The following is a 13,527-nucleotide window of genomic DNA, read 5'->3' on the forward strand; positions in this document are numbered from 1 at the left end:
GTTGGTAATGCTTTTGTTTGTTATCTCCAAACAGCACATTGGCACAGTTTAGCACAGTTCTTGAGAGAGGCCCAGGACTGAATGGAAGGGGTTGTTTGGGTCAGGATTAGGTGGCTCTGATGGGAATCTCACATTGTGCCCGGCTGTAGACAGTCCCATTGCCCCTCACGTTTTGTGAGGTATGAAAGAGAAACAGTTGTGTCAGACACTGCCTCTCTATCCTAACAGCCCTGATCTTTTATGCAAGCCATAGGAACATTTCTGTATCTGCCTATTAGAGAGAGTGAGGCTCGAAATATCCACATGCTCTTTCTCATTAGTGTTTCCAGACCAGCAAATGAGAAGCCAGATTATTTACCACTGCGTGTAGTTCAGATACCCGGCAGTGAGATGCGTTTTCAAATCTATCTGATGCACTATGAACCAAGTTCCAGGTGTCAGCACAAATGGGAACACAGATTGTAATGTTTAAATCCACCTGAACCGAGTAAAGATTTTTTTAAGGGAGATGTTCAAACTTCATCTGCCGTGAAAGATAGATTTATTATAGTTTTGTTTTTTAAGACAGTATGTTGATGACAGGATAGAAAGCCGGCCTTTCCTAGAGTGATTGCTAGAATTTGTGTGAGCTTCCAGATGATTGAAAACTTCACAAGAAAAATATTATTTCATGCTTGCTTTTTCTTTGATATTTAAGATTGCCTGAGATTTGCTTGGCTCTATACTTCTTTGTTCATTCTAATAGATCAACAAGAACCATAGACAGCAGTGACTGGATCCTGAGCAGTCCACATACAGGGCCATCCAGACAGCATGACTGGGCTCTAGTTATTAGATGTTGGCTTATTGAATTCTGTTAATAAACTACCTAACGTATTTATGATATTAAGACTGCCTGCTTTATTTAAATCACCTCAAGGCTTGAAAGAGCTTTAACCCTCCTACTGTTGTTTATTTGCAGGCATTCGAACCTCAGGTACTTTGAAATGACAATGCCTTTTTTTTTTTTAAACCAATTCAGAAAGTAATTCTTATTTTTTATATGTGAGGTCATTTAATAGAGTGTCCTTTTTAAACAGTAAATTACTTTTCCATTTAGAGCACTAATGGCATAAGACTTGAATTCCTGCCATTACTGACAGGCAGTTCGCTACAGGTAACCACTTGCTTTGCTAATTATTGTTATTGTTTAAGTTATTGTTTAAGTGACAACTCTTTTGTATTTCTTTATATAGATGGTTAGTGTAGCTATAATTAGTGTAGCTATAATTTCATTGATTCCTGATGTCATAATAGATTTCAAAGAGAAGTTCATATTGTAAAGAGCCATTGAAGTACCATTTGTGACTGCAGAGTATTTTAGTGCTGTATGTTGGTCTAACATAGATTAAACTAAAATTGGCTCAAACCACAGAATTCCTTCAAGCAGTTTCAAAATCACAATAATTAAGTGACCTACAATGGGTCTTGAAAGCATCCATGAATTTACTTCTCAATCTTTGTTAGTGCTGTAAAATGTATTGAAGTAATCTTGCAACATTTTCAGCTGGGGCACTGTGGCTGGGGGTGCACAGGATTACTCCTGTGGAGTACAGTACAGTATTACGTATAAAACCTAATGCACTGTTTTAGCAGAAAAGCACATTTTTTAAAACTAATCTTTCTGAGCTATAACACAGCTTGAGGGTGTATTTAGAAATTCTTCTTCTGCTAGTGACATCAAGGCGGCCTAAGCAACCCAGTCCAAATAGTTGAGCTTCTCTTTTCTAAAATGCCCTGGCCTCCGAATACTTAACTGTCAGCCTCGGTCAGTTATCTGATAGGTAATGACTTCTGCATCAGGCATTATTGCGTAATTTAATTCAAGAGAGAACTTAAGGTGTAGGCAATTTGAGACAATGAAATAACCAGACTTGTTTCAGACTTGGTCCAGACTTGTTTGTCTACAAAAGCCCTTTCCTGTTTTTTGTTCTTAAAGGAAGCGTACACCCATATTTCCTAACAAAAAGCCGGATTTGGAAACTTTCCTTGAATTCAAAAATAATAATTCCATTAAATTGTAAAAACGAAGTTTTGTATTAAAGTACAAAAACTACGAACATTGGTGGGAACCTGAATTATATCTATCGTGAGGGGTAAAACGCCACTGCAGCACAGGAAGCTGTGATTAACTGGAGTGTGGTGGTGGAGAATTCTTACTGTGGATCACTTTGAATACTGGGCAGATTCAGCAGAGGCAACTGCAGTGTGAGCTTTCCTTTACTGCACCCACACAATTACCTTCACCTTACAGTTTGAGGTTTATGTTTTATTCAACATTTGCTGTCATTTGTAGTTTACGTGTTAGGCATTGTTGTCACAAATCATTAATACAGAGGAGTCGGAGGTAAAGGAGTTTTATTATTGATTGCTACGGACATCATAAGTTATTAATGAGGCAAGGGAAATGGTTGAACAGTATTAAGAGAGAGATCTTTTGTTTTTACTAAGGACAAGTCTATAAAAGGCCAGTGAGACTTTTTATTGGTCAGACGTTACAACAGGTGAACATTGTTTCTAATAGTGTTCCCTTTTAAACGTTTTGTCAAAGTACCCTCATGCCAGAGAAATGGGAAAACACCCACATCAATGATGTGTGGATTGCTTTTATAATTGAATGTGTTCAATATTAACGCTAGGGTGAAGAAAATCAATTTTTAGAATGTCAGTAGTGAAATGGGAAACCATATTGTAAAATAAAATTGCTGGCAAAGTCATAAAGAATCTGGATGAAATGAAATTAGGTTATGTGTATGTTGTGCTGCCCCTGTCCGTGCATTTGCTCTTCTGTGCAAACATTGACTGTTCAATAAAATCTTATTTTCTGGTTCAGGGCATTAATATCTTATAATGTTCTATTTCCACTGACCTGTTTTAATATGTCTGTCGTTTAGTTGGTTTCATTGTGTATCAGGTCATCTTTATGAACTGCTCTCAGTCCATTAACATGGGTGTTTACCATTTCACAACAACAGTAACATGTATCATTATGGATTTTATGATGATTAAAACACTTCTAAATAATATATAATTGTATATCCCTTCTAAGAGTTATCATAGGAAAAGTATAGCCAAACGTAATAAAGCATAGTGAAACCATGGTATAGCATAGTTAAGTACTGTAAGTATTGTAAGACCAGAGAGATATGGTATAGCACTTAAAAAAACATGGCAAAGCATGGTAAACGATGCGAAATGGTTAGTGTAATCATGGGGAAAGCATTTGACAACTGCAAAATTACCGTGCAAACTTTTTTATTCATTTTTTTTTAAATTTTGTTATTTCAAAGATAGCTTTGAAAACTCAAAGGTAGCATTTATCCATTCTTCAGAACACTGGAGGTGTTTTAATAGAACTGTTATTGAATGTATTCTAATTGATTAATACCATTGCAATAAGGGTACATTTAATGACAAATGAAATAGTGATACAGAAGTTGGGCACTTTGCCTTTAAATCTCTTCAAAGAAAATATAAAATATCATTAGAGACAAATTTAAAAATAATTTGTAGTAGCAAACACTCTGTTTGAAGTCAGTTGGACTTATCTTTCCTCATCTAGCAGGGTTACACCCTAAACATCAGTTTGTTTGACTTTGATCTGTACACATAATGATATTAAAGCACTCTGTAAGTATGTATCCCAAATTAAAAGCACTTTCACTGAAGTAAACCATTTCTGCGCCTTCAAATGCCAAGTTAAAGCACAAATGTGAGTCATCAATGTGAGTCATCAAAAAACACATTTAAAATGTCATTTTACAAGTGATGATCTTGGCTGCATTGTATTTCACGTTAAGTAGCTTCTTAATTGCAATGAATGCTTCAGTTAGCCAGGTATACGTTAATGAGCAGAGATGGATGAGGGATCAGTAGCTGTACCCTCCATAAATCAAGTTATTGGTCTCCTTAATATGACATAGCTGCAGTAGCGACCAAGCATGTTTCTATAATTAGTCTGACAGATTGTATCTTCTGGCATTCAAAGTGCAAGCCTGCCTCGAAGGAGAAAGGGCTGCTTCTCTCAGCAAGTACACCAGATTGCAAGGTAGCCGTTTGTATTTGTTGGTTGTCAAGGAAACCCCATCAATTCTCCTGACCTTGCTTATTTCCTGTTTTATACCCAGTTTCCAGTATTGTGCCATAATGCTGTCCCCTCACAACTATCAGTACTTTCACAATTATGGGTTTAACAATCCTATTAAAAGAGAACAAATATGGTATTTGTTCTGGCTGGTTCTGGCTGCTCAAACTGTGCAAAATGTTTGTCATATAGAAAAGGAAATTCTCAAAAGATAGGTTGGTGGGTCAGGCTTATCATCGCTCATTATATACCATAATATGAATTCTTTATTAATTATGTTTATATTTATTGGAAAGGATGCAAAATACAAAAAGGATGATTGTTGGCTGTTAGGGATGAATAGGAGGAAAGGGTGTGATATTGGCCAGTATGGAATGCCTTTGTTTTAATAGTGAAATACATTGTGTTTTATTTTTTGACGCAGTACTGTAAAAACATTAAAATGTTATTTAGCAATATTCTCTTCATTTCGTGTGAAAAAACATACACGATTATGATCATGTTATCCTGTTAACCCATATAATACCGCTCTTATCAACATCAGTGATCTGTAATGATGGGTTTTGTCAACCTATAACTAGTATCAAACTGAAATTCTGTTCCGAAAAAACAAACCACAAGGTTTGCCTGTAACCTGCTATTTCCTGTTGTACTGACTACCAGATATTTTTGTGTAATAATATGTAATCTAATGGTATAATAATAATAATAATAATAATAATAATAATAATAATAATAATAATAATAATAATAATAATAATAATATAAAAAGTATATTATATAATAGATAATCATAAAAAACGTTTTTTATATGCTTCATAAAAGTTCTTTTTTTAATTCAGCATTCACCAGCTGTTGAAAGTCCAGCAACTTTCTTATAGTAAAGCAAATGTTTTCCACTTAGAATAATTCAACACATAACATTTTAATATGGTCTTAATAATTAATTAAATAAGTAATAACCATCTATTTAATAAGATTGTATTGCAGTTAAAAATCACAACTGTGGACTCAACAATAACCATGCATTAGGAGTATTCACACAGCCCATGATATGGAACACTGTCAGAATGAATCACAGTGGCTAAACCACACACAGGAGCCAACATATTCCTTTTGTTTTTATCACAGCTCACTACCCAGTCATGTAAGAACAGTTCAATATAATTGATGTCACCACTGTATTTTAATTCAGATGTGTCTGTTAAATCTACTTCAGTAAAGAAAGGGCTGTTTGTATGTATGGTTATGTAATCCTTCCTTGCCATTTAACATTCTTAATGTCCTACTGTAGCTGAATTTATAGTTAGTGCCTGATTCTGAAACTTAAGAGCTGTTTTTTTTTTTTTTTAATGTTCTTGAAAAATATGTTTGTTAAACGTCAGAAAGCTGTTTTGTTGGACCATTTTACGATAAGGTTTACAAAAACAGCTTGCATCTTCACATTCTGATTTGCAGATACCTTGCAATATTTGCTAAAGATATTAAGAGTCAGTCCCAGATAAAACGAGGCAGGTGGGTGTACAATGTGAACCAGCACAATGCAATGAATGCAATTTTATACCAATGCATTTGGTATAAATGCATTGGTATAACATTTCTTTAACCACTGGACCACACAGCCTCCTATCAATGTGTAGGAGGCTGTGTGGTCCAGTGGTTAAAGAAAAGGGCTTGTAACCAGAAGGTCTCCGGTTCAAATCCCACCTCAGCCACTAACTCATTGTATGACCTTGAGCAAGTCACTTAACCTCCTTGTGCTCTGTCTTACGGGTGAGATGTAATTGTAAGTGACTCTGCAGCTGATGCATAGTTCACACACCCTAGTCTCTGTAAGTCGCCTTGGATAAGGCGTCTGCTAAATAAACAAATAATTTGAAAAGTTTTAGAACTCTAATCCTGTAGTAAATTCAATTCTAAAAGTAAACAAAAGATCTGTATTGAAAAGACGTAACTCTGTCGCTCATTTTTTTCACAGCTGGATGCTGACAGAGACGAAGAGGAAGTATTCTATGATATAAGCGTAACTGTTGACAACAAGCTGTTTCCTACCAAAGAACCTGTGGCAGGTAGGCATCAATAACATCATGGATTTGTCTGTCTTTAGGTTGATGTAAAAGCCTTGTCGAAAGGCAAGTCGATTCAGGGAGTAGCTGAATAATTAGGCATGGCTTGATTCTTAATGATCATCGGGATTCCATGGTGTACAGTGTAGTCCAAACCTTCAATTGCAAAGCAAAAGGTTTGAATAGCATGCTGCAGACCAGAAGGTGTGCATGTTAATTAAAACAAATTCAATCCCCTACTGTGCAGAAGAAGGTTTTGAATCACATCAGATATGTCAAGTGGCATCTTCATTGGCATTAATGAGCCGGGTGCAATCAGAGCTTCAGTGTACTGTCGGAGTTGTATTCTAGTTTGTTCTCTCAAAGACAGTGCTCTGGGAATCGGAGTAATGCTTGACTTGTCTTTTACTTTCAGTTCGGTCTTAAGGATTTTGTAATGTGATAGCAGGACATGTACCTCAGTTAGTTAGGTGTTGTCGTTTTCAAAATACTGTACTGTTTAGTAAAACCACCACCATCCTTTAAATACTTCACTTTTCAGTATATGAATACGGGAGACCACACAGTTTGTGTAGTAAGACATCTCTGTGAGAGGAGTGTGAAAGAGGAGTCAGAGGGTGAAAACAGTCTATTTAAATCAGTCCTGAGGCCAGGCAGAGCTAAAGTACAGTGAGCTAAATCTCTGAATCAAACATCTATTCATATCTGTCAACAGCAGGGATGTTACTGTATATTGTTATATCGTTATAAATTACAGCATTAATGTAGTCCTCACATTCCGTTTATTGTCTCAGTATGATTTAGCATATAGTTGCCTGTTTGTATTGTATTTTAATCGAATTGCTGTGTTGTTAAAGGTGTCATTTTTATACCCTTCTTCTTACATACTCTCCTGTTTTGATCTTCCCAAAAAAATATCCCTGCTTTGCATTTGCAGTTGTTGAACATTGTGGAAACTGTTGTAGGTTAAACATCAGTCTGCTGCACACATACTGGTAATTCTTAATAAATGCTCCCCTGCTGTTGTTTGATTCCCACAATAGCAGTGGTTGTAATTGCTTCATTTGCATCAAGAGCCATAATGTTCACCAATGAACAGAAATTGAAATTGAGTGAGTGTAGCTTTTAAACCTAGATAGACTCACTAATTCTTAGTTAACCGTTTATTGTAGAAGTTGTCATATATCTATGACAAAACTGTTTTTTAAAGGGTTTAGCCAAATAATTTCCAATTAAACCACAGAACTTAAATTACTTTAAAGAATTTACCAGAACAAATATACTGTATGCAACCAGTTGTCCAATTTCTTGTTAGTTCAAAGAAGACTTTCTAGTGATACATTTCATATACGGTCATGGTTGGGTTCAATTCCTTTTTTCACAATTCCAATTCCATTTCCATTTGAATCAATTCTAATTCCAATTCCAATTCCATTTCCATTTGAATCAATTCTAATTCCAATTCCAATTCCAATCCTTCAAAGGAAAACCACAGTAAAGCCTATTTAACATGTCAGGTAATATCCCACTCAGTGTGACATGTCATGACATAAGTTTCCTCAGACAATGTCAGCGCTATACATAGAGAATAATAGATGGCAGGGAGTGTATTAGAAATTTGTATTAAAAAACCAAGCACAATGTTCAAGTGGTTGTATTACATTACATTATTTATTTCTTAGCAGACACCCTTATCCAGGGCGACTTACAATTGTTACAAGACTTACGTTATTACTGTATGAATCCCCATCAGATCTCATGCAATTACAGCGTCAGACACTCCCTGTCATTTATTATTTCTGATATCCTATAAAATGTACAGCAGACAAAAACCAAAAGACATAGAGAAGGAGAAAATACATGAATTAAAGGGCGAGTGTGCATTCATTAGGTGTAAAGTGTATGATAGGGTTTGCACACTGCTACTGACCCCATGATGTTCACCTAACACCACTTGACAAAAATGTATTAAAATGAAGCAGCTGTTTTTGTGGTTCTACAAGATTTGGTGAGATCAGTCAGTTCAGGGAGCTAGGAAAGGCTATTTTTAACTGTTTTTTCTTTGTCTGAAAAAGATTTTACCAGTTCATTGGTGTGCAGTTTGAGTCATTCTACAGTACATCATTTTGGTCATTCTATACTTGGCTCAGAAAAGTGTTAAGAGTTATTGCACATGGGAAATGAGTTTCATAACCTGCAGAGTAATGTATTTTTTAAAGAGGATTTGTAGGATGGTGGTGATGTTTTTCTTTATCAGTTTTAACATCAGTAGCGGTTAAAGGTGGTTGCCATTAGCAACACAGCCATGTAGGTAGTAGTGCAGCCTTTAGTGATGTTCCATATCGGTGATGAAACTATTGTTTTAGAACTGCTTTGCTGATGTGAATCATTCAGCACCATTTAATTCATTAATATACCCTTTTCTAATGCTGAATCGTGTCCCCCCCTTTGTAATAATAGGGGTTTAGAGTCTTGTGGGTGTGTTTGATAAGAAAATACAGAACCACTCATTATTTTCCAGCTTTATGGCATTGTTCAATCTATCAGGATACACGCCCCAACATTTGCATTACAAAAATACTGTCCTGTGCTAATTGATTTATTGGCCTTAATTGATTACAGATACAAATACACATTATAGTGGAATAGATATTCTAAAGTTACTGTACCTTGATTCTGTCAATTTGGGCTGATGTAGAAAAGGAGTGTCTGGTGACTGAACTGAACTCATTCTGATTTCTGCTGCAGTGCCATTTAAGTGGAATTGACTTCATGCTCAGTATTTTGGTGACCTTGTCATTCTTTGATGGAAGTTCCTGGATCAGCTAACGTTCATGTATGAAAGAACACACTTCAGTACTATATTAGCACAGTTCCATCATGAAGAGAAATATATGCAGAAAACTGTACCTTCAATAACGGTCATATGATAATATTCATTTCCTGTAGCCAAGCAAAGATTTCACACGGTTTTAATTGGAGGTAGAGTCTAGACCTCAGTCCAAAAATGAGCAATTAGTGGTAGCCGTGGAGTATGGAAAATAGCCTTGCAAGAGAGCGTGATGGCTGTCTAAACCCAGAGAAGGGCAGAGAACTTGTAGAACTGTAGAACTGTTTTTGTTTTACTAGTAAATTGTATCAATGCATTCCGTTTTTATGAACCACCACATTTAATATGTGAAGAAGATTACACTTTTGTGTGTCAGTTCTCCGCATCTTTGCCTTGCTGTGAGTGGTTCTTGCAACAAAAACATTTGAGCATTTGGAATTTGAAGTTCAATATCAAACACAGTGCAGCTGGACGTTGTTTAAACACACTTAAAGTGTGTTTGTTCACGGTTATTACTGTGTTTTATTGTCATGTTGTTAATGCAGTAACTCTTAACGTTTAATGAAATAAAAAATAACCCAGTGATGGGGAAAACTATTACAGTTACTATTACAGATTTATTTGTTAAAATGTAAAACATAGTGAGGTCCTTTTTTTTAACTTTTTGAAATATGATCATTTAGTAAGTGCAGTAAAAGGGTTTTGTAATGACTCTGTGGACTGCAGGATCTTCCTGAATTCATGTGACAAAATTGCAAATCACACAAATATCAATGATGCCTCTTGGATCTGACTAGAGCAAACTGAGAGCTATGTTATTCATCAGCATATTAAAGAATGATGACCATTGTGAAGAAAAAAAGTGTGTCATATATGGAGGGTGCATAATGGCGCACAGTAATATTTTCCACCACAGGGATGGAGAGCCTGAGTTAACAATGGAGTGGCAGAGGCCCGAGTGGTGGAAAGTCTGATCTGCCCATTGCGTATTCTCTTTATAAACCAGACTTTTTATTATCTTAATGGTTCGATGGATTGTGCTTTAGTGCATTACTGATTGAAAATGTTTGAAGAGAGGCAGTTGAAATGTGATTAAAGTTCTACTCCTTGAGTAGATTTCATACTGCTGAAACTGCTGGGTAACACTCTGCATAGAAGGACTAGAACTTTAGCAAGCCATAAAGTGTCTCCTCAGAGGAGCTCAGAGTGGATCAATTACTTAACGCATGCTGCTGAACAGTATAATCGACAGATAAAAACCTCACTGCTTTATAAGCCACTTCATGTCAATTCCACTGTAGATTTATGCCTTTTAATTTGCCATTGATTTAAATGCGAGAATGTTGGTTTTGCACCCTGTCAATAATGGCTGTTTGTCATTGTGTTCTCTAGTATGGGAATCAGCCAGATAGAGATTGCTAGATTTGTCTCTCTGCTTAAACCTCAAATTACTGCTGAACAAGGTGTGCACTTTTCTTCAAAGCCTGTTGAATCCTTAATAAATGTGTGGTATGTCATGGTTATAGGAGGCTGTGTGGTCCAGTGGTTAAAGAAAAGGGCTTGTAACCAGGAGGTCCCCAGTTCAAATCCCACCTCAGCTACTGACTCATTGTGTGGCCCTGAGCAAGTCACTTAACCTCCTTGTGCTCCGTCTTTCGGGTGAGACGTAGTTGTAAGTGACTCTGCAGCCGATGCATAGTTCACACACCCTAGTCTCTGTAAGTCGCCTTGGATAAAGGCGTCTGCTAAATAAACAAATAATAATAATAATAATAATAAAGCATAGATACGTTTATTAAAGCAAACAGTGAAAGCATATTGAACATGGTCAATAATAGGTAAGCATGCTAAATCACAAGTACAGCAGGTATTGTAAAGCATTGTTAAAATCAATTTAAAAAGGTGAAATGCATAGTACACTATAAGGATAAGAAGAAGTACAATGAAGGGCAAAAACAACCCAACTATGATGCAAGTGGCTCTAAAGAATGTAAATGAAAAACACTCTTCATGCTTTAAATATATTCTCAACAAAGAGCTTGCCTCAGGTGCTCTCTAGGTGATATGAAGCCTTTTTTATATTAAATGGTTCTTTTTTCATTAAACAAAATGATTCTGGGATATATCTGTGTACCATCAAGGGATTTTCTTTCTTTGAAAACAATGAGGGAAGAGATCTGAGGGCTGCTTCAACCACAGAGGCTTTGGGATTATTATTTAGATGCTTGCTGTGAAATCTGGGCTAATTTTAACCAAGATTTACCAGTAAGAGATGACACAGAAATGAAGGGTATGAATACGGGCTACTACTAAGGTACTAGAAATTCTTTGCAATCTCCAAAATCTGGAGACTTCAATTCTAATCCTAAACTTGAAGACAGTGCTGAAGTGAACTGACCCAGGAAGTGAAACAGTAACAGCCTTCAGCATGTTCATGCATGAAATATTGAAAATATTGTAACATACAGCTATGGCCAAAGGTTTTGCATCACCCTATAAAATTAACTCATTTTGCTTAATAAAGTGGAATGACACCTGCTGAATAATGTTACGTTAACATATTGAATTACATACCGCTTCGTAGTTTTCCAGATACGAAATGTGACATCTCATACTCTAACACGCAATACTGTATGAGTATCATGGCTTCTGGTAGACTTTTGCTTATTTCTTTTTTTTTTACTGCAGGCCCCAGTGAGCTTGACCTGAGTTTGCTTGTAGATTCTGCAGACATGGGCTCAGACTTTGAAGAACAGGTAATGACATTCTCCTTTGTTATTTAATTTCCCTACAGCTCCCTGATGACTCCTGTCTCTCTCTCATACAGTTTTCATATATTACTTATTCTTACTACCTATAGCTAATTTGTGAAACTCAGTTGAAGACACACAAAGCTGCAAACATCAACCTTGCACTAATACGTATCTGCGGCATGCATAAATATTGAATGTAATCCTGTTAAAGTGTGTGGCAGGTGATTTGAAGTCACAGAGGTCTAGAACATCTGCTTAACAATGGGGCGCATTGTATTGTATTGTACTGTATTGTATTGAAGCAGTCAAGCAAAGTCACCTTAATTGACATCGGTGTTGTTGCTTGATAATATACAACACATGGTTTCAAGACAGAAGCAGATTCATAAATACGTAATAACACATCATTGTATAAGTTGAATACAGTTGTATGCAAACATAGCAATTACTGTTGTGTGGTTTTAATCAAAAAGGCAGCGCCTGTGTTATTACTTCAGAAACCATACAAACTTTTTGCTTTTTTTTCAACTTTGTTTTTTTTTAAAGTATTTTTATTATGTATTCTGCTTAGAGATACAGGTATAAAAACGCATTATTCTATGACCCAAGGGACCATACAATGCTTCCTAAAAGTTTTGTTATAAAATATTGATGTTTGGGCAAATTACAAATTGTTTCACCTCAGTGATTGCAATGACATAAAACACGTTTATTCTATGAGAGAATACATGTGCTAATATAATTATAAGTCAGATACATCAGATTTATAGTGTTTCCCTTTTTTATTAGCTCTATTTGTTTCTGCTTTTGTCTCTGCCCTTTAGACACTAAATGCCACTTTCAGTGAAAAATCAGGAAGTGAACGTCAGTCCCTCCCCTGTCCAATGATATGTGTTTCAAGCCTGTATTGCAAAGTACAGTGGCCCTGTAAGTCATCAAAACAAAGTGCTTTGTTTTATCGTGTTTACACAATCGCGGTCTTAGAAGCCCACTTCAGTATGATCATGTTAACATGATCCCGGTCCTCAAAGGGTTAATGTGAAACCATGGGACTAAGAACGAATATTGTTTTTCCCATGTAATCAGCACGGACAGTTAGGTTAGACCTCACAGTTGATATTGGTGCTCAATGCCCAAAAAGTGCTGCAGTTTCCTCCTTCACTGGCAGTAAAACTTAGCTACTGTAACATAAAAAACTGCACAGAGAAGCATTGCAAAGCCACAAATTGCTGTAACACCCCATTTAACGTGTAAATCAAAGAAATATGTTATAAATAAAGATAAAGGTTTCAGAACCAAAATATAAAAAGGATATTTTACTTCAGGTTCAAACATAAAACCAGAAATGACAGAGTACACACAGTAGATACTTGTTATCTTTGTGACTTGAGAGTCAGATTCCTAAAGCATTAGCATGCCTATCAGTGAATAAGACTGCAACGTCATTGCAAAAACAAATCTGTTTCTTTCTATTCAAAAATAGTTCTGCATTATTTTTCTATTAGATATGAAAAGTATGTGCTAAAATGGCTTACCGTGATCACTTGCCACAAACCTGTGTGCAAATATACACTTAAATGACTTAAATACCATTTTTAGTAAATTTTTCAGGCATGAAAGAGACACATATTACCCTGTAGTTCTTTATGGTTGGCCTCAGGTCAAGAGTAAGGAAATGTGCTGACATGCCCATGACTCTTTAAGGCAGTAATATCTGGGGACCAAGAGTACTGACTCTAAACCTAAAACCCTTCC

The 13,527-nt window shown here is 36.1% G+C and overlaps 1 protein-coding gene across 1 annotated transcript in view; it reads left to right on the forward strand.

Moving 5' to 3' along the window:
• LOC117416627 (adenylate kinase isoenzyme 5-like) overlaps positions 1-13,527 on the forward strand; it is a 38,297-nt gene that overhangs the window by 14,989 nt on the left and 9,781 nt on the right. The window contains exons 7-8 of the mRNA XM_034027893.3: positions 6,102-6,192; positions 11,708-11,775. Coding sequence (XP_033883784.2) covers positions 6,102-6,192; positions 11,708-11,775 — 159 coding nt within the window. The remainder of the gene's footprint in view (positions 1-6,101; positions 6,193-11,707; positions 11,776-13,527) is intronic.

This window comes from Acipenser ruthenus, chromosome 12 (genome assembly GCF_902713425.1).
Source record: "Acipenser ruthenus chromosome 12, fAciRut3.2 maternal haplotype, whole genome shotgun sequence".
Lineage (NCBI taxonomy): Eukaryota > Metazoa > Chordata > Actinopteri > Acipenseriformes > Acipenseridae > Acipenser > Acipenser ruthenus.